General features: G+C 39.3%; 1 protein-coding gene across 3 annotated transcripts in view; it reads left to right on the top strand.

The window, feature by feature from the left end:
- Positions 1-22,778, top strand: part of RABEP1 (rabaptin, RAB GTPase binding effector protein 1) — a 101,280-nt gene that overhangs the window by 46,302 nt on the left and 32,200 nt on the right. For all 3 annotated transcript variants that reach the window (XM_025462026.3, XM_025462028.3, XM_035716304.2), the window contains 3 exons: positions 11,494-11,697; positions 13,709-13,869; positions 18,059-18,178. In XM_025462026.3, the coding sequence (XP_025317811.1) occupies positions 11,494-11,697; positions 13,709-13,869; positions 18,059-18,178 (485 nt within the window). The remainder of the gene's footprint in view (positions 1-11,493; positions 11,698-13,708; positions 13,870-18,058; positions 18,179-22,778) is intronic.

Here is a 22,778-nt window from a genome sequence, read left to right as displayed (position 1 = left end):
TATTTTTAATAGAAAGAAACCAATAGCCTGTATCATATTTAATAGTGAAATGAGATAAGAAAGCCTATTATCAGTACTTTATTTTTATACCGGAGGTCCTCCTAGCCAATACAATAAAATAAAAAGAAATGAGTCATAAAATTTGGAAAGTTAAGGATAGTTTTATCTCTATATAGAGTCCATATGATTATCAACATACAGTAACCAAGAGATCTACACAATTAGAACTAAAGAGAGTTACCAACACTGTTGGAATGAAGATCAATATAGATCTTATCTATAATCAGTAGTGTTAACTAAATCAGTAATGATTCTCTGTACCAGTAACTAATTAGAGAAGTAATAGAAGAAAAATAAATTCTGAAAAAAAAAAAAAGACAAATAGAAAAAAAATCATAATTTTTAGTCACTTGGGAATAAGTCTAACCATGGTTGTGTAAAACCTTTATAAAGGAGAGTTATAAAACAGTGCTGATGTACCTGAAAGAAACCCCAAATAAATGGAATGTGATGCCGTGTTCATAGGTGGAAAGACTATGTCATAAAGAAGCTAATTCTCTTCTCAGTCTGTAAATCCAGAGAAATTCCAATTAAAGTCTCAGTTTTTTCCTTCATGGATCTTCAGACTATCTTTGGTTTTATAAGGAAGAATAGGATCAAGAAGATGCTGGCGTACTATATTGAACCACTGTATTATAGGAAATCCCATGAATGAAAGAACAAGTTCAGCTGTGTTACCTGTATGCAGTTAGCAAAATCCAGACTGCTAGAGGCACCTAGCACAACCTGTAGTTTACTCTATAAAGTTCAAGGAAAAAGAGGCAAAGGAGAAACTTATAGATTAAAAGAAACTTAAAGTACATATTGACTAATGTATGGACCTTATTTGAATTTTGACTCAAAGGGCTGAACTATTTAAAAATATTAAGACAACTGGACTTTTCAATACTGACTGGAAGTTTGATGGTATTCAGACATTGTCAAATATTTTCAACTATGAAAATATCCTTATAAAGTGAAATTAGCCAGAAAAAAGACAAATAATGTATGAGTCCAGTTATGTGAGATATCTTGAATAATTAAACTTACAGAAACAATGTAGAATGTGGTTGCCAGGGGCTTGAAGGTGAAAGAGTTGTTGTTTAATGTTTAATGGGTGTAGTTCAGTTTTTTTTTTTTTAAAGATTTTTATTTATTCATGAGAAACACAGAGAGTCAGAGACATAGGCAGAGGGAGAAGCAAGTTTCCTGCGGGGAGCCTGATACGGAAGTAGATCCCAGGACCCCAGGATCATAACCTGAGCTAAAGGCAGACCTCAACCACTGAGGAACCCAAGTGTCCCAAGTCAGTTTTTTAAGATGAAAAGTTGTAGAGATTAAAAAAAAAAAAAAAAAAAAGGTTGTAGAGATTGATTGCACAAAGTGAATACTTTTAACACCATTGAATTGTACCTTTAAAAGTGGTTAAGATGCTAAGTTTTATGTGTATTTTAAAAAATGGTCATTATCTCCTAGAGATACATGCTGAAGTATTTATGGGTAAATGATAAGTTTGGGAGTCCCATTTCTTGTAACATGAACTGCAGACACATTCCCCAGCAAAACTGATGAAAATTATTCTTTAAAAAACTTAAGTCTCTAGAAGTGGTCCTTTAGCAAATGAAACATTAGTTCAAGAAAATCTACTAAATCTTGGCAAAAATAGAGTCTCTGGCATTTGATCCATGAACTGCTACCTTTCCCTCCCCTCCCAGCCTGGTATTACAGAAACTCAACTCCAGGTGGATGACGTCAAGAACACAGGATCTGCGCTCTCCCCAGCTCACAGTTGAGGACTATGGAACCTTCCTCTCCACCCCCACCTAGCTACCTGTTATAGAGGTGAAGTTGCAGTTGAATGTGGCTGAGAAGTTGAGCTCCTTTCTTCTGCCAAACCCCAGTCAAGGTAGAAGCTGTACCTTGGGTATGGTGTACTGGATGGAGGCTCCATGATGGGAGAAACAAGCGAAGAAGACCAGAGGCTACCACTTCCATCTCCCCAACTCAGTACCCTTTCCTAAAGCAGATATATTACTTAGAAGAGTACCAGCAGTAAAGTGTGGAGTTTGATGGATATGGTCAGGGAAAGAGACACTCAAAAGGTAGCCCTGCAAAAGCTTTCATTCCACAGTGACTCTGCACATGCCCAAGGCATACTTTTTCAGGAGCAACAGCAGCAGCTTCACACTGCAGGGGTAGAGGAGAAGAAATGAACTTATATTTAAATCCAGCTAACTACTAGACAAATAGATGACAAGAAGCTGGGAAGAGGATTGGGTGGATCAGTACCAGAATTGCTGCAATATATTATTTAAAAAAAAAAAGTCACTTTCAACAATAACAACAGAAAACTTAGGAAACTCTGATCCATACCAAGGAAAACGTGCAATGCCTGTGAGACTGACCAGATAACAGATTTAATGGACACTTCAAAGTGGCCATACATGTTAAAAGAACCAGAGAATAACGTACTTAATGAAGTAAAGTGTGACAGTGTTTCATCAAATGGAGAACTATCAGTAAAGAAATTATAACAACCCAGTGGAAATTCTGAAGTTGAAAAGTACAACTAAAATGAAAAATTCAGTGTAGGGGCTCAGCAGTAGGTTTGAATTGGCAGAAGAAAGAATTAGTGGACTTGAAGATAGATCGCTTAAGATTGTCTAGTTTGAAGAACTGAAAGAAAATAGAAGCACGAACAGAGCCTAATAGAAATGTGGGGCATTATTAAATTTGCCAACATAGGTATAATGGGACGTTCAGAAGGAGAGGTGAGAGAGAAAGAAAAAAATATTTGAAGAGAGAGAATGGCTGAAAATTTCCCACATTTGATTAAAAGTATCTAAGATATCTAAGAAGCTCATTGAAGTCAAAGTAGGCTAAAGATATGCAAAGATATCCACACACAGACACATCATAGTAAAAATGTTGAAACCCAGAGACACAGAAAACCTTAGAAAGGAGCCAGAGAAAGACAACTTGTCACCTATAAGGAACTTCAATGAGATTAACTGATGACTTCTCATTATAAACGATGGTGGCCAGGAGGCAGTAGGATGCATTTTAAATGCCCAAAAGAGGGGGGAACCCCAAGAATCCTTTTTCCAGCAAAAGCGTCTTTCAAAAAAGATGAAAGACATTATCTCAGACAAAAACTGAGAAAATTTTTTCCTAGAAAATTGCTTTTCAAGATATACTGAAGGAAATTCTTCAACTGAAAACAAATAAATACAGACAGTAATTTGAACTTACATGAAAAAAAAGTCCTTGGTAAGATAATTGTGCAATTATAACAGTATAATTATTTCTTAATGGATTTCAGAAAGCGTTGATATAAAGGGTGCCTGGATGGCTCAGTAAGTTAAGTGTTTCCCCTCAGCTCAGGTCATGATCCCTGGGTCCTGGGGTTGAGCCCTACATCAGGCTTCCTGCTGAGTGAGGATCCTGCTTCTCCCTCTCCCTTTGCCCCCCACCCTCTTGTGCTCTCTCTCCCACACTTTTTCTTTCTCAAAATCTTTTTAAAAGGCAATGATATAAGGCAATATGTATATTTCTGTTTTATTGGCCCTGTAACATATGGAAATGTAATATATTTGCCAATGTCAGCACAAAGGAGTTGTGTGGGAGGAAAGCTATATTAGAGTAAGGAACTGACACCAGATGGTAATTCCAATCCAAAGGATCAATTGAAGAAAGCCAGAAATGGTAAATAAGGTTAGTATAACACATGCTATAAAGATATACTTGGTCTCCTTTCTCCTCTCAGTTTCTTTAAGAGAAAACTACACGAAGCAATAGTTATAGCAATGTATCATTGGGTTTTTAGCATATATAGATCATAATGTCTATAATAATAACAGCATAGACATGGGAAAAGAAAAGAGCTAAAGAAGAGTAACATTTCTGTATTTCTTTTTTTTTTTTAATTTTTATTTACTTATGATAGTCACACAGAGAGAGAGAGAGAGAGAGAGAGAGAGAGGCAGAGACACAGTCAGAGAGAGAAGCAGGCTCCATGCACCGGGAGCCCGATGTGGGATTTGATCCCGGATCTCCAGGATCGCGCCCTGGGTCAAAGGCAGGCGCCAAACCGCTGCGCCACCCAGGGATCCCTGTATTTCTTTTTTTAAAGATTTTATTTATTTATTCATGAGGGAGACACAGAGAGGTAGGTTCCATGCAGGGAGCCCAATGCAGGACTCGATCCCGGGACTCCATGCTACATGCTTCATGTCCTGAGCCGAAGCCACACCCAACCACTGGGCCACCCAGGCGTCCCAATCAATTCTTTTTTTATTTTTATTTTTATTTTTTTATGCCACACCCAACCACTGGGCCACCCAGGCGTCCCAATCAATTCTTTTTTTATTTTTATTTTTTTATTTTTAAAGATTTTATTTATTCATTCATGAGAGACACACTATATATATATATATATAGAGAGAGAGAGAGAGAGAGAGAGAAAGGGGCAGAGACACAGGCAGAGGGAGAAGCAGGCTCCATGCAGGGAGCCCGACGCGGGACTCGATCCCAGGTCCCCAAGATCAGGCCCTGGGCTGAAGGCAGCACTAAACCGCTGAACCACCCAGGCTGCCCCCAATCAATTCTTTATGGATTTCGGGTACTAGCCTTTTATCAGGTATGTCATTGGCAAATATCTTCTCCCATTCAGTAGGCTTGTTGATTGTTTCTTAAGGTTGTTAAGATTGTTGATTGTTTCCTTTGCTGTGCAGAAGCTATTTATTTTTTGAAATCCCAATAGTTTATTTTTGCTTTTGTTTCCCTATGCCGTAGGAGACCTATCTAGAATTTGCTATAGTCAATGTCAAAGAATCTGCTGCTTATGTTCTCTATGATTTTTATGATTTCATATCTCACATTTAGGTCTGTATTTTGTTATGGTGTAAGAAAGTGGTCCAGTTTCATTCTTCTGCATGTTGCTGTCCAGTTTTCCTAACACTATTTTTTGAAGAGAGATTCTTTTCCCATTGGGTGTTCTTTCCTGCTTTGTCAGATATTAATTGACCTATGGGTTCAAACCATTTGTACTTCTATATACTTGCAATGAATAGTCTGAAAATGGAACTAAGGAAACAATTCTGTTTACAGTAGCATCAAAATTAATGATGTATTTAGGAAGAAACATAAAATTAAGAAAATTAAGTGTAAAACTTGTACATTGAAAACTTTAAAATGGTGTTAAAAAACTTAAAATAATCTAAATAATTGGAAAAAATTCTATGTTCATATATCAGAAGACTTAATACTTGACAATACCCCCTGGTTTACATATTTAGTGCAGTGTCTTTCATTGTCTTAGTTGCCTTTTTTGTAGAAGTGGAGAGGCTGATCCTAAAATTTATACAACACGTTAGGGATGCAGGCCCAAAACATTTTTGGAAAACAAGAACCAAGTCAGAGGACTCATATCTCCTGACTTTAAAACTTACTACAAAGCAACAGTAATCAAGACAGTGTAGTGCTAGCATAAGTATAGGTAGTAGTTCCATGAAATAGAGTTTAGAATCCAGGAGTAAACCTTGTATATATGATCAATTGATTTTCTACAAGATGTCAAAACAATTCAGCTGGGAAAAAAAACACCTTTTCAACACATTGTGCTGAGACATCTGGATATCCACATGCACAAGAATTACTTGGATCCCCAGCATTTATACAGATTCACTTGGAATGTCTCAAAGACCTAGGTTTAAAAGATAGACTATAAAACTCTTAGAAGAAAACCTTGGGAGAAATCTTTGCAACCTCGGAATTAGGCAGTGATGTCTTAGATAGGACATTATAAGCAGAAGCAACCAGTGAAGAAGTAGACAGAGTAGACTTCATCAAAATTAAATGTTTTTGTGTTTCCAGGGACACTGTCAAGGTAGTGAAAAGACAGCCCACTGAATGGGACAAATTTCCGCAAATATTATATCAGATAAGGGACTTTTATCTATATATATCAGAAACTTATAACTAATACAAAGACAGCTCAGTTAAAAATGGTCAACAGACTGAATAGACATTGCTTCAAAGAAGATACACAAGTGGCCAGTAAACACATAAGATGTCAATGTCACTATCAGAATCACAAATCAGAGTTATAGTGAGATTCCACTTCACACCCACTAGGATGCCTGTATCAAGATGTCAGTTAATAACAGGTATGGCAAGATGGAGAGAAGTAAGTACCCTCACACACTACTAGCAGGACGGTTAAATGGTCCATAGGTTTGGAAAATAGCCTTTCAGCTCTTAAAATGGTTAAACGGAGTTAACATTTGATCCAGAATTTCACTCCTGACACAAAAGAAAATGTGTCCATATATAAACCTGCACATAAACAGCTGTAGCAGCAATATTCATAATAGCCAAAATGTGAGGGGCAACCCAAATGTCACCTGATGAATGGATAGATTTTTATTATTCCTGCATAAAAAGGAATGAAGTGCTGGCACTCACTACAGCAGGGATGAACTTTGAAAGCATTATGCTAAGTGACAAGTGAGTCACAGAGGATCATGTATTGTAGGATTACATTTCTTTGAAATATCCAGAATAGGTAGATAGATGGTCAATAGGGATAGAAAGTAGATTAGTGGTTGCTTGATACTGGGGGGTGGGGAGGGTGGGAAAGGGCTAGAGAGTTGGGAGGTCATAAAGAGCACTGGGTTTCTTTCTGGGGAGATTAGAATGTTCCAAAATTGATTGTGGTAATGGCTGCATAAATCTGTGAATATGTTGAAAAATGAGAAATAACTACACATATTGTAATGCCCCAAATCTAAAACACCGTACCAAGTGCTGCTGATGATGTGGAGCAGTTGGAACTTTCATGCATTGCTGATGGGAATACAAGATAATACAGTCAGTCACTTTGGGAGGTAGTTGTGCAGTTTCTTACAAAACTAAGCATACTCTTAGCTAATATCATTTAAAAGTTTTCCTCCTTACTGCATACCTGAATGAATTGAAAATTCCTGTCCATGCAAAAACCACGTGGATGTGTATAGCAACTTTATTAATAATTGCCAAAACTTGGAAGCAATCAAGATGTCCTTTAGTAGATAAACAGATAAACTGGTACATCCAGACAGTAGAATATTCAGCATAAAAAGAAAGTCATCAAGTGGAAGAAGCGAATCTGAAAAGACTACATACTGTAGGATTCTAATGATAGAACGTCCTGGAAAAGGGGAAAACTGCTGAGGCAGTAAAATGATGATTGGTTGCCATGGGTTAGGAGGGAAAAGGGAATGAATAGGCAGTGCAGAGAGGATTTTTTAGGCATTATTCTGTATGATACACAATGGCAGATACACGTTATTACACATTGTCCTAGTGTAGACTGTGGACTTTGATAATGTGTCATTGTAGGCTTAGTGATGATAACAAATGTACTGCTGTGGTGAGGGGTGTGGACAGTAGGGGAGCTTGTGTGGGCGTAGGGCCAGAGCGATGGGAACTCTACTTCCTGCTCGGTTTTGCTGTGAGCCTGACATTGCTCTAAGAAAATAAAGTTTATTAGCTTAAAAAAAAATGTCTGGGACTTACCTCCTAATAGTATGTTGTGGAGTGCACATGGGTGGATGGGGCAAGGCTGCCCATAGGTTTTGATTGCTGGAGTTGGGTAGTGGGTACATAAAGCTTATAATAATAACTTTTGAATCTGGTAGGTAAAGTCTTCCTATTTCATCCAGAACTACTATGGTGCTTTTATTAAACTATCAAAACTTTAAATGTGTACAAGCAAGAATAGACAAAATAGTAAAAATACTGCTGTATTTTGGTAGGGTAGTACTAGCATGAGAATAGAGCATTTTTATAGGGTAGGAGTTCCATAATCGGGTTCTCACATAAAGAGAAATGTGACATATGGCATAGATGGTTTTACAAAAATAGAAAAAACCTGGGAGAGTGGTGTAGAAAATTGGGAACATCTGTATAGAAAAGGTAGATTCCTGCTCCATATCTGTGTGCCCATGAGCGTGATAGCTCATGCTTTGGCACTGTGGCACTGCAGTTACCAAACGAAGTAGTTTACGTGTATTAACCATCTCACAAGCAGTGTTGAGGGTTAGAGATAATTGCAGAAGAACACCGCGCTGTTGAGAGCATTAAGGTTTAAGAGCCTGTGTCAGAAAAAAAAAAAAAAAAAGAGCCTGTGTCAGAGTAAAGGTGTAAAAATATGCCTGATGATGGAAACCTTCAAATTCCTGAGAGTTGTTACTTCTGAGGGAGGTAGAGCTTTTGTAATGTTTTATTTCTTAAAAAGAAATTGAGGCGGATATAACAGTAATATTAAAAATTGATGAAGCTCGGGCACCCGGCTGGCTCATTCAGTGGCACGTGTGGCTCTTGATCTCATGGTTGCAAGTTCAAGCCCCACGTTTGGTGTAGAGATTACTTAAAAATAAAATCCTTAAAAAAAAAAAAAAAAGAAGAAGATGAAACTACATAATAGGTAATAAGTTTCCATTACAGAATTCTGTATATTTGTCTCTGAAGTATTCTATGAAGTGTTAGTATAACCAAATGAAGTGTCTTCATTCAATCCTAATTCAAACAGGTCTTCCAAAAGACATTTTTGTGGTAATTGGAGAAATTTTACTACAGTTTGGCTATTAGATTATATCAAACATGTTAAGTGTGACAATGGCACCGTGTTTGCATAAGAAAATGTTCATGTTTTTAGAGGTGCATGTGTCATATGTTAGAAAATGTAATATTGTTTCTGGGGCTTATTTTTAAAATATTTCATAGAAAAAGGATGCTTGAAATAAATGTGGCCAAATCTTGGTGATAGGTGTATCAAAGATTGTTGTACTAGATTCTCAGTTTTTTTTTTCATAGATTCTCAGTTTTAGAGCATGTTTGAAAATCTTTATCATTATGTATACAAAACCAAAATAGTAACATAACTATTCCTTAATAATAACCTGTACCATGGGCAAACAGATTTGAACTGTTTCAGTACAGAAAGTTTAGGTTTTTCTAACTTTTAACTATTTGTCTCATTTAAATATATTTAATATGTAGCACATAAAGTAGATATTACACACCAAGTAAGTCATAAACAAAATTTGACCTAGTCTTCTTTGGGGCACTCTGTACTGCTCTCTTAACTCTGTGGAAACAGGCCACAAATTAGTATTTAGGTTTGGTATGTGCAGTTTTTCTTTCCTAGTGACAACATGATAGCTATAGCTCGGGGTAATTTCCAGTAAAAAGGAGCATGAGCAGGTGTGTGTGTATAGACTTGAGTCTTGACAAAATTGTAGTTCTCAGAAATAACAAAGTATCCCAAAGATAATGCTTTTTTCTTTTAGTTCACGTTTTACAAAAACACTTTTACACGCAGAACATGAAGCTGACACACACAGTTTTCCTTCTGTGGCCTCACGTGTTTAGTGTCGGGGTCACTCCCACATACCTGCCACCGTTTCCTAGATGTCTGTCTTTATTTCCAGATAGATAATTGCTTCCTGCAGTTAACATTCTTATCACTTTCTCTGACTTGTGTTTCAGAATATTTATTTATTTGAGAAAGAGAGGGAGGTTACTGAACAGGGGTGAAGGTAGAGGGAGGGGAGAAAATCTCCAGCAGACACCCCACTGAGCATAGAGCCTGTGGGTGTTTGATTCCACAACTGTGAGATCATGACCCGAGCCGAAACCAAGAGTCGGATGCTTAACTGATGGAGCCACTCAGGTGCCCCTGGGTTTTAATAGTGGTGTTTTAATAGTGGTGACGAGGCAATGTGAAACATGTTGAGAGAGTCAAGCTCTCTTGAACACCTTTACTTACAATTAGCATGACTGACGTTTCCCCTGTTACTCAGACTGCCAAACTGGATTCCTCTTTGTGTGTATGTGATAATGATCAGTGTCTTCACAACTTTTTTTTTTTTTTTTTAAGATTTTGTTATTTATTCATGAGAGATGCACACAGAGAGGCAGAGACACAGGCAGAGGGAGAAGCAGGCTCCCTGCAGGGAGCCCAATGTGAGACTTGATCCCAGGACCCCGGGATCACACCCTGAGCTGAAGGCAGATGGTCAACCACTGAGCCACCCAGGTGTCCCTGTCTTCACAACTTTTAAAAGTTCTTTAATATTATCTATTTGATTTTTTTTCAAGTGCTTAGAAGTTCTCGTAGAGAGGCATTGCCACCATCCTGGCTTGAGGGCTTTGTGGCTCCTTCAGGTCCTGCAGCCAGCCAGCGACAGAATTAGGCCCTAAGTCAGGCTGTTCTCCTGGCCAGCTAGCTTAGTTACTGCGTTCTGTGAAGGGAATTGATGACTTTATATAAAGATGGATGATTCTTCTGCATGAATGTCTCATAACTTTTAGATGGTGAAAGATATGGAAAAGTTGAGACACAAACAGTAGCAGACTGGGCAAGTTTTCTAAGAAAAGAGTCAGTATTCAGTGTATGTAAAATACTCTTCCAAACCAGAGGAAAAGACGGGTTCATTGGAAACACAGGTAAAGACTATCACCAAAGAAGAAACATGGGCATTAGCCTCACTACTGATTGGGAAATACGGATGACAGGTGTCACCAGCTTCTCCCCATGACATTGGCAAGGGTTTTGAAAAGTGGAGAATAGTGAGTGTGGTGGGGAACAGGCACTCTGCCACATACTGTCGGTAGATTCACCTTGTATGAGAGTCCATCTGGCTAAACACATGTCCTGCCCAGGCTTAAATCCTGCAGCTGGCATGTCTGAGAAACTTTAAGAGGTGGTAAAGGGGCACGGAGAAAATTAACCTGACATTAAAGAATCCTTGACCTGGTAGCTGCTGTGGACTCTGGCTTGCTTTTCTCCTCTGCTAACCATTTCTTGAATGTTTACTTTGTGCCAGTATCGTACTACTACTAATAAGCATTTTCAGCAAGTTGTTTTAGCATTAAAGCAACCTTCTGAGGTGGCTGTTCTTAAGGCCCATCTCATAGATGTGGAAACCGAGGCAGCAAAAGAGGTCAAATAAGTTCATTAGCCAGTGAGTGAAAGAGCCTCATTTTAACTGTAAAGCTATGTACTTAATTGCTGTCTGGTTGGATAATTAATAAGCAATGGATTTGTGATACAGTGCATACCTTAAATTTTATCTTTATTAAAATAATTTCATTTTGGGGGGTGCATGGATGACTCAGTCAGTTGAGTGTCCGGCTCTTGGTTTTGGCTCGGGTCATGATCTAGCAGTCCTGGGATCAAGCCCTGAGGCAGGCTCCCTTGCCCTCTGCCCCTCCTCCCACCTGCATGCTCTCTCTCTAAAATAAATTTTTTAAAAATTTCGTTTTCTAAGATAGCATGTTAAAATTTAATGCTTAATTTCTTCTTTAGGATGTTAACATCATAAATGTAATGCTTTACCTCTTCTTTGGAAGGTCAGCCTGATACAGGCAAACCCTTGGTTAATGGAAAGCCTCTTACTTTCTCCCCAGAGGACCTGAAGAGGCAAAATGCAGTGTTGCAGGCGGCGCAGGACGACCTGGGGCACCTGCGCACGCAGCTGTGGGAAGCCCAGGCGGAGGTGGAGAACATTAAGGCCATCGCCACGGTCTCTGAGAACACCAAGCAGGAAGCAATCGATGAAGTGAAAAGACAGTGGAGAGAAGAGGTGGCCTCGCTCCAGGCTGTGATGAAAGGTAAAGACGAAGAACGTTCGATTTGTGCTGCGATTTCCCAAGATCGCTGCTGCTAATGGTGGACAGCGTTTTCAGAGGGTCTTCAGCTGTGGCCTGAGTTGACGTGTGGCTGTATGCAGGAGTGTCGTCAGGGTGCACTGTGCTCTCTGAGACAGGAGAAGTCAGTGGCATTGGTGGGGCTGCCGTTTGCCTCTGCCCCGAGCCGAGTAGAGGAGGCCTACTAGGAGTGTGGATGGGGCTGCAGCGCTGAGCCATGGCTGCGTTCCCCTGCTTTGGGGGCCCGGCTGGGCGCTTGGGTGCAGGGGGTGGGCAGGGGCACCGGGCTGAGTCCTGTCCCCACTCATGCTTCCTGACCACCCCCCAGTCCTGTGTGGCCATGATGTCAGAGAATTGCAGGGAAGACTCTTTTCCGTGGTAGAAAGGCATGGGCTAGAATAGACAGGCTGTCTCGGCTGCAGGCCTGTGACCTGGGACTGGAGGAAGAGTAGCAGTTGAGCCTGTCTGCTGTTGGCACTGGGGCCCCAGTCACTGCCTGTGTTTCTGACCAGACGCCAATGAAATGAAAGATGTTGCCACTAAGCTTTGGGTTCCTGGAATATATTAAGGTTTTATTTATTCATGAGAGAGACACAGAGGCAAAGACACAGGCAGAGGGAGAAGCAGGCTCCCTGCAGGGAGCCCAATGTGGGACTTGATCCCAGGACTCTGGGAATGTGCCCTGAGCCGAAGGCAGATGCTCAACAGTAGAGCCACCTGGGCGTCCTTCGTTTAATTAATATTAAAAATGTGAAATAGTGGTGGCTTTCTCCCCATCTAGGCACTTAGGTGTCATTTTTGCTTTTTGTGCTTTCTGAAAGAAGAGCCTGTATTTCCAGGTTGGTGGCCATCACCTTGGGGTGGCTGTAAGCTTCATGGTACCCGATAACCATGGCTTACCCACACAGGAGTCCATTTTTCCCACAGAAGCAGCAGTCTGGAGGGAGGGACTGTAGGCTGGTTACAGTGCTTCCACGACATCACCAACGTCCCAGGTTTCTTCACTTCTTCCATCCCTTATTGTATGGTTTCAACTCCATTCTCCTTATGGCTGGAAAGTGGCTACTCCTCCTCCAGTCACCCTCAGAGAAGCAGCAAACATTTTGTAGAAGTCTCCAGCACATACACCCCCTCTCATTTAGTCAGGTGTGTGGTTACCCATAACTACAAAGGCAGCTGGAAAATCTAGTTTTTAAGTTGGGCCACTGGCTTCCAAAACAAAAGTGGGATTTTGTTGAGGGGGGAGGTAGTTAGGGGCAGTCAGCAGTGTTTATCCCATAATGCCTTAAGATTAAAGATAAAGCCATTTACTAGCGACTGTATAGAATTTGTCTCAGTTTAGAATCCTCAGTTATAGTAAACTATTCCAGAAGCATATCCCTTTTCTCCCTCCTTCAGATAGTTGGATTGGAGTGACAGTCCATTTGTCTCAGGAGCTGAAGTGTAGTGTCGGGAGGTTGGTCCCAGCTCTGAATTCCAGCTCTGCTGCTCCCTACTTGTGAAACATTCTCTGGCTAGAGTGTCTCACCTCCCCTGAGCTTTCCCCATCTGTGAGAGACACATGGCACCTGCCTGCCATGAAGATTAGAGATGGTTTAAAGCCCTTAGCAAAACTGCACAGAATAAGAACCACAATTCTTTTTTTTTTTTTTTTAAGATTTTATTTACTTATTCATGAGAGATAGAGAGAATGAGGCAGAGACAGAGGCCGAGGGAGAAGCAGGCTCCCTGCGGGGAGCATGATGCAGAACTCAATCCCAGGACCCCAGGGTCACGACGAAGGCAGATGCTCAACCACTGAGCCACCCAGGCATCCCAAGTACCAGAAATCTTAACTTTAAGTTGTTTCACATAAATTAGAAGATTTCCAGAAACTAGGCATGATCTCCTTATGTAACTCCTTTTAAAATTTCATTGCGCCGGAACATTCTTCCTTAGAGCGCTCAGACTTGCCATCTGTGGTGATGTTTTGTAGAAACAGTCCGTGACTACGAACACCAGTTCCACCTGCGGCTGGAGCAGGAGCGGAGCCAGTGGGCGCAGTACCGGGAGTCCGCAGAGAGGGAGATAGCCGATCTGAGGAGGAGGCTGTCCGAAGGCCAAGAGGAGGAGAATTTAGAAAATGAGATGAAAAAGGTATGAAGGAATACACTTGTCTGTAGGAGTATTGACACCCGGATGCAGGATGCCTCTTCTGATGTTACTGTGGCAGTAGGCCGACGTTCTTGTTTCCTGTTGGATGGATTCTGTGGACGCACCCCTAAATGCAGTGCTACGTGGCCTGACTCACTGACCCCTCACATCCACGTGGCTGACTCCCTCCTCATCTTCATGTCTCTGACCGAATGTCTTGGCTGCATGAGGCCTGTCCTGACCACTTCCCCCCACACTTGCCATAGCTCTGATCACCTTATCCTGTTGTCATTTCTCTTTTTCTGTAGCACAGATTTCCTTAGAGCACACACAGTGTTCCCTTGTTTGTTATATTTGTTGTTTGCTCGCTGGAACGGGAGCCCCCCAAGGGCAGGAGTCTTGTTTATTGGAGTATCGTATACCTACCTACAATAGTGTCTAGCACAGTGGTGCTGCATGTTTATCGAATGAGTGTTGTTGCCAGGTGAATGTGTCTAAACCACAGCTTTAAAACAGATGATTTTCTGTCTGTCTCAGTATATTGTGGTTCCTGTGGGATAAATGTACCGCATGCTGTGCTTGAACACATTACCGTAGATGCCTGAACAGAGCGGCTGAATAGAAGGTGCAGTATTTTATCATTGAGAAAATTTAAAAAGCTTTCCCGTCAGTGTGATTATATGAACTTTTCCTTTACTAATGTAGGTACATTCATATACTTTAAGTTACATATTCTATAAAATTAATAAGTGGAATTTGATTTTTAAATTTCATTTGGATTATTTTCTTTGGCTCCTAACTCTTGGTCCATACAAGAACTACTTTTGTGTATTTAGAAGATTAATGTTTATAATAACACAAAAATCATTTGAGAACCCAGTACTCCAAATAGAAGCTTTAAACACAAATTGTTTTTTTTGTTTTACCCTGTTCCAGGACAAGACTAACTGAGCATGTCCATGAGAACCTTACAGTGTCTTCTTGACCATAGAGTTACTTAGTCATCTGACGGTGTGGTCCATAGCAAGCCGCCATCACCCCCTCCAGGTGTTGGACATGGCTCATGGTTGATGCTGCCACTGGGAATTTTATCCTGAATCTTAACAGGAGATTGCTTTCTTTCTTTTCTTTTCTTTTCTTTTCTTTTTTCTTTTTTCTTTTCTTTTCTTTTCTTTCTTTTTTTCTTTCTTCCATTTATGATAGTCACACACAGAGAGAGAGAGAGAGAGAGAGAGAGAGGCAGAGACACAGGCAGAGGGAGAAGCAGGCTCCATGCGCCAGGAGCCCGACGTGGGATTCGATCCCGGGTCTCCAGGATCGCGCCCTGGGCCAAAGGCAGGCGCCAAACCGCTGGGCCACCAGGGATCCCCCTGTTTTCTTCATTTTTCTGATACATTTGTATCCATGATTTTCTCAACCTGAAACTTTTTGTCATTCTCAAAATTTATTTTTATTTTATTTTTAATTTTTTAAAAAGATTTTATTTATTCATTCATCAGAGACGGGGGGGGGGGGGGCAGAGACACAGGCAGAGGGAGAAGCAGGCTCCATGCAGGGAGCCCGATGCGGGACCCGACCCAAGGACCCCAGGATTATTATGCCCTGGGCCGAAGGCAGGTGCCAAACTTCTGAGCCACCCAGGGATCCCCCTCAAAATTTATTTTTAAAATAAATTTTGTTTTTTTGGATGTTTTTTGATTTATAGAACCACTGTGAAGATCATACAGAGTTCCCATATATGCCACACTCAATTTTCCCTATTGGTAGTATCTGTTGTTAGTGGTACATTCGTCACAACTATTAAACCAGTGTTGACTCATTATTATTAACTAAAGTCTATGCTTTTTATTCTGACTTCATTAGTTTTTACCTAATGTCCTTTTTTACTGTTCTGAGATCTCTGGCACCATACTACATTGCATGATGCCGCATGTATCTTTAGGTTCCTCTCGACCCTGGCAGGTTTTTAAATATTCCTTATTGTTGTTGTTTAAAAAAAAAAAAAATCTAAGAAGGTGATTAATAAAATGCAACACCCAGGCATGAAAACAATTCTGAGAAAATTCATAAAGGAAGGCCATTTCCTCTTTGTTTATCAGAAACGAACCTACAATAAATATTGTAACTGATACGGAATTCTTGAAAGCTGTTTCCCTGGAAGATGAAGCACAGAGGATGCCAGCTTTTATGTCTTCTGTTCAGTATTACACTGAAGGTATAGGCTTGGCAATAAAGTAGTAGGAAAGAAAGAAAAAGTCCTAAGGATCAACTTTTAATCCATAAAATCATTATATGTGGATTATACTTTCTTTTTTGTTTTTGTATTTTTTTTTTCTAAATTTTTTAGACTTTTAATTCCAGCATAGTTCACAGTGTTGTGTTAATTTCAGGTGAACAGTATAGTAATTCAGCACTTCCAGGCACCACCCTATGCTCATCACCACAAATGACTCCTTAGTAAGTTTTCCTTGTCTTTATTGACCTTTCTGACATTTAAAAAAATCATCTTTACAAGTTTTGTTTATAATGATGTGCAACACTTGTGGAGTCATCTTTGCATCAGTAAGTAGCTCCATCTGTGTTAAATTCTTTGCTTCCCTCCTTTTATTTTCCTCCTGATTTTTATCAGCAGGCCTCTGTAAGTATCCCAAATTAGCCTGAACTGAGGGTATTTTAAGCTCCGAGGTCTTTTCCAAACAGGACTTAGTTAAAAATAAAATAAATGACAAAATGATTCTTTAAGAACTGGAAAACAAAGTGAGTCCTCTTTTCTCCCTCAGAAAGGTGAGAGAGATGGTTTTTGGGGAAATCTCCACTCCACTCATAGTTGGACATATATGATATTTTCCCCACCATGAACACTAAGGATGAACTTGAACTCTTTTAAATTCAGTGAATAAGCTTGATTTTCATTTTAACTAGCAGGGAAAGAGCTAATTTTGTGAGTTACCTTTGTTTCTGTGTGTGTGTATATAGTACACACTATGTAGTATGTATATAGTATATACATACATATATGTATGCACATATATATGTTATATACACACATTTACACACATGTATATATACTAATATATACACATACGTATATACATTATATACACATTGCACATACATGTGTACATATATGTATGTATTGTATATACAGTATAAATAATGAAAATCTAGTATCATGAGTTTACTCATTTATGGATATTACTTTTAATCCGTGTTTTTGAGAATGAAAGATAGAAAGCAATATAATAGTTTTAGGGGTCATTCTTTGGTGTTGTTTCAATTAGATATCAAAAGTAAAATAATATGTAAATTACTCTTGAAAATAACTGAGATGGAAGCTTTTTTATAGCAATATAGTTTTCTAAAATTTTAGAAAATACACTGTTCTATTTATGTTTAAAAACTAACCAGTCCTGGGGATCCCTGGGTGGCGCAGCGGTTTGGCGCCTGCCTTTGGCCCAGGGCGCGATCCTGGAGACCCGGGATCGAGTCCCATGTCGGGCTCCCGGTGCATGGAGCCTGCTTCTCCCTCTGCCTGTGTCTCTGCCTCTCTCTCTCTCTCTCTCTCTGTGACTATCATAAATAAATAAAAATTTAAAAAAGTTTGTAAAAAAAAAAAAACAAAAACAAAAACTAACCAGTCCTTTCATCCAGCCATTTCATAAGAAATTATGGTTTCATGAATTTAGTGACCAGAATTATGAAAATTAAAGTATGTGTGTTTCCTTTTATATATATGGTCTTTTCCAATTTAATTAATTGATATAAAAAATCAAATTTGGCACAGTGAATCCATTTTTTTAAAAGATTTATTTATTTATGATAGAGAGAGCGAGGCAGAGACACAGGAGGAGGGAGAAGCAGGCTCCATGCTGGGAGCCCGACGTGGGACTCGATCCCTGGATTCCAGGATCATGCCCTGGGCCAAAGGCAGGCGCTAAACCGCTGAGCCACCCAGGGATCCCCGTGAATCCATTTTCCTACTTACTCCCAATTTTTAAGTGTAATATTTGAGAAAATTGTGATGAAGACTTGACTAAAATTTAGAGTCTTGCAACATTTGAGAATCCGACGTGGTTCAGGTAATACAGCACCCAGTAGGCTTACTTGTGCCAAGTCTAACATGTACAAGCCAATGTTTCTTAGAAAAACAATGATCCAGTAAGTTGTAGCATTTCATTCTTTTTAACCGTAGGCCCAAGAGGATGCTGAAAAGCTTCGGTCTGTTGTGATGCCCATGGAGAAGGAAATTGCAGCTCTGAAAGACAAGCTGACAGAGACTGAAGACAAAGTGAAAGAGCTGGAAGCCTCAAAGGTCGGGAGATGTAGCCTGTTCCTTCACCCCAGGGCCCTGACCTAACCCTATGAGAAAAGTTAGAGTCACTGAGGGCATAGGAATGTAGAACGGGGAAATATGTCCATGATCCTAATAAATGTAAACTGATAATTACCTACTAAAATAGATGGGATTTTAAAAAAAAAAATCTAAATTTATATTGCTTAAAATAGATACACCTGAAATAAAACTATAATATAAAGTTGAAAATAAAGAATGTTTAAAGATATGCTATCTAAACTCTAACACAAAGAAAGTTGATATAGTAATTGTGATATGAAGCATTTAGGATGTAGGGAAAAAAGAATACCAATGGAGGGTCCTTATCTAATAATCCATCAATAGGATGTGACAGTCGTGATTGAATGTATCATATATACTTTGAAATATGTGAACTAAAAGGGACGGTCACAAGGGGAAATTCATGTTCACAGTTACAGTAGGAGATTGATCTTTAGCAAGTGATAGTGTAAGCAGAGAAAAATATTAGCAGGAATGTAGGGGTTTTGAGCAATCTGATTAATAATTTAGATATAATAGACCTACAGAAACCTGAACCTGAGAAAGAGAGACTGCATCTTACATAGTAGGGCATAGAATTTCAGACCTCAGCATTTATTAGCTGGAGACCTTGAACAAATGACTTAATCTTACTGTGCTTTGGTTTTCTTAACTGTAAAATGAGGATAATAGTACCTTCCTCATAAGGCTATTAATAGGATTATATAAGTCCACACGTTTAAAGCACTTAGGATAGTGAATGGGATAAAATAATTGTTAGTTTTAGGTACATTATGCTTTTCATAGTGTCACAAAGGAAGTGCCAAAAAAATTTGAAGAATTGTTATGCAGACTCAAATCTCTGACCACAGGTTATTAAATTATTTATAGTAAAATGGTAGCTAAAATAAAATGCTTGGAATGAAAGAAAAACTCATGAAAAAGGAATTAAAAAATATTTAGTATTTTGAATATTTTACTCAAATCTAAAAAGCAAACAATAGTACAGACAATATGAATACAAGGAAATAATATGCCTAAGAGAAGAAATTAGTAAAATAGAAAAGCAAAAGAAAAATTGAGAATGCCAATATAATGCGAAAAAATGGGAAGCCTAGTAAGATAGACAAACCTACATTAAAACTAATCAGGAGGGCTCTGTTGGTTGAGCATCTGGCCCCTGGTTTCAGCCTAGGTCATGAGATGGAGCTGTAGGTTGGGCCCTGCCCTGGTCATGGAGTCCTCTTGAGATTCTCTCTCCTTCTCCCTCTGCTCCTTCCCCTGCTCTTTCTCTCTAAAATAAATAGATAAAATCTTTAAAAAATAATCAGGAAGACTCAAACCATTAGAAATGAGAAGGGGACATGACTACAAATCCAGAGAGACTTATAAGTAATACATACTGTGAACAGTGTCACACTAATAAATTTGAAATGAAATAAATTTGATGAAGTGAAAACATTTCTGATGAAAGATAATTAGCGAGAATTGTCTCAAAACTAGGAGTGAAAGTAGGAACTGCTAGAGAAAGTAAATTTATATCCAATCTTCCTTTCTCCTGTTTCCTCTCCTCCAAAAGACATTAGACTCCACTGGTTTTGCAGGTAAAGTTTTCCAAACCTGGAAAGAGATACTCCTTACACTCTACAAACTCTGTTAGAGAACAGAAAAGAGGGGATCCCTGGGTGGCTCAGTGGTTTAGCGCCTGCCTTCAGCCCAGGGCGTGATCCTGGAGTCCCGAGATGGAGTCACACAGTGGGCTCCCTGCATGGAGCCTGCTTCTTTCTCCACCTGTGTCTCTCTTTCTTTGTGTCTCTAATGAATAAATAAAATCTTAAAAAAAAAAAAAAAAAGAACAGAAAAGAGGGAAATTATGAGATTTGCATAATTTCATTACAAACACAGAGAGTTGAGCACTTGGGTGGTTCAGTGGTTGAGCGTCTGCCTTCGGCTCAGGGCATGATCCTGGGGTCCTGGGATCGAGTTCTGCATCAGGCTCCCCACAGGAAGCTTGCTTCTCCCTCTGCCTGTGTCTCTGCCTATCTCTCTGTGTCTCTCATGAATAAATAAATAAAATCTTGAAAAAAACCACACACACACACACACACACACACACACACACGTGGTAGAAGGAAAGGAATTCTAGATCTGTCTCATTTAGGAATACAGAAATAAAAATTTTCAACAGTGTAGTTAAAAAAAAAAGACATCATAACCAAATAGGCTATGTTCACAGGAATTTAAGGAGGGCATGTCAAGGGCATGTCACCAGAAAATGTAGTATAGTACCACAGGAGAAGATGATAAAGGAGTAATCTATTCAGCTTGGATTTAGAAAGGCATTCAATGAATTTAAACAGTAACTTAAGAGCTATTTATCAGTAGCAAACATCATAATCAATGAGTGTTTAGCAGCCTTACTACTAGTGACAGGAGCACTGAGGAGACCTGTACTCTGTGATTTTGTGCAGGGGGTGGTTGTGGTCCTGGACAATGCAGCAAGATGAGATGCAGAGACGGAGTGTAAGCACTGAATGGAAACAGGGAAACTGATGATCGTTCATGTAGAAAAGCCAGAGAATGTACCAACATCTTGTTAGACTGAGCAACAATTCAAGAAAGTTGTTCTGACAAGATCAACATACAAAAATAACATTCTCCAGTAATCTATCCAAGTAAAGAATATAATGGGGGAAAATCCCATTTATAGTAGCAAAATCAAAAAAATCCCACAAAAAACCTAAAATCAACTCTGTGTTACCTGAAAATGTATCTAAACAAAAATGGGTAAGATCATTATGGAATACATTATGATGAAGGTCTGAGCTTGTGTGTTCCTGAATGAGAAGATAATGTATTAGACAGCCCGGGTGGCTCAGTGGTTTAGTGCTGCCTTCAGCCTAGGGCCTGATCCTGGGGACCCAGGATCAAATCCCACATCAGACTCCTTGCATGGAGCCTGCTTCTCCGTCTGCCTGTGTTGTGTCTCGGCCTCACTTTGTATGTCTCTCAAATAAATAAATAAAATCTTAAAAAAAAAAGATAATGTATTATAATGTATATCCCCAAATTAATCTATGATTAATCTATAAATTTAGAATTCCACTCAAATCCAATAGGGTTTAATAAGGAACTTGGTAAGTAGATCTCAAGATTCATACAGAGAAGCAATGTACCCTGAAACTCTTCCACTTTCAGCTGCTGTTGTCAGGTTGGAGACTCAGTTGACAATTTGGGGATTCTTAGGGTCATCTTTCCCTCCCTTTACTTTGTCCTGTGTTGATGCTGATACCACGGATGTCCATGGAGGCTGCTTTCAGAGTTTGGCCCCACACTCCCAACTATCACTTTGTTTCTTTAGTTTTATTATTTTAGTAGCTTTGTTGTTAATGTAAATGGAATTCAAGGAAATTCACAGACTGTGCCACCACTGCTACTATTTTCCCAGAGTTCTGCTCAATAGCTTTTGAATGTAAGAAACTCACTGATTTTTGAGTCAGATATTTATGCTAAGAAGTGGTAGTGGATGGAGTTAGTGGTTGTGTACCACCATTTTATGTCTGCTGTATGGACTCTGGTTGTCATCAGCTGAATTCCCAGCGGCAGGGAACATGCGTCACAGCGGCCAGCACCATGTCACACTTGGTTAGTCTCTTTGGTTGGCTCACAACCTCCATTGCGGCATCACATGGCGCTTCCATGGTCATTGTAGCCTGTGCCCAGTACTAACGTCTTGTGTTAATGGTCTAGGAAATAAAGACCACTGAAAACAGATTAGCCCTCATTTGCAAATTTGAAGAAGTAGGAAGTTAAAAGTCATGAAATTAACTTTGAAAGTGAAGTTAAACATAACCATTTGAAAAAGTTGACGTTAATAAATGGCCAAAATGGAGATGCCTGGGTGGCTCAGCGGTTTAGCACCCGCCTTCTGTCCAGAGCATGATCCTTCCATCCAAAGCAGGATGGAGTCCCTCATGGGGCTCCCTACAGGGAGCCTGTTTCTCCCTCTGCCTGTGTCTCTGACTCTCTCTTGTCTCTCATGAATAAATAAAATCTAAAAATAAATAAATAAATGAAATAAATGGCCAAGATTTAGGACAGATAATGTATAAGACAAGGTAAAGCAAGTGATTATATATTCACTCTCTGGGGCAAGATTGCATTTTATTTTGGTTATAACTCTTTCAGATATTAGACTATCTTGTTAATATTTGACTATTATTAATGTTAAACAGAAATAAGGCATTTACAAAATGTTTTTAAAAAACATTCCACACTTGCCTTCCAGTTTGTGTTTATTACAGTATGAGGCTAGTTATTTTTCCCATTGTGACTTCCTCTTTTTTCCTTTGAATATATATATGTATCTGTGAAAATGGGTCCTTTTTATAAACTTAAGGCATTTACAGTTACCAGAAATAAAAGAAAAGCAAATTTACAAGGGTGTGGCACTACTTTTATCTTTAGAAATTAATTACTTTTAGAAAACCCCCACAACAACTCAGGGTTACTGAGAATGTGATAAAATAAGCCCAAGTACATGTTCTTCTGGGAATACAAATTAGAGCTAGCTTTTTGA

Source organism: Canis lupus, chromosome 5 (assembly GCF_003254725.2).
Source record: "Canis lupus dingo isolate Sandy chromosome 5, ASM325472v2, whole genome shotgun sequence".
Lineage (NCBI taxonomy): Eukaryota > Metazoa > Chordata > Mammalia > Carnivora > Canidae > Canis > Canis lupus.
Note: the sequence above shows the minus strand (reverse complement) of the source record. Positions and strands in the feature narration are given on the sequence as shown.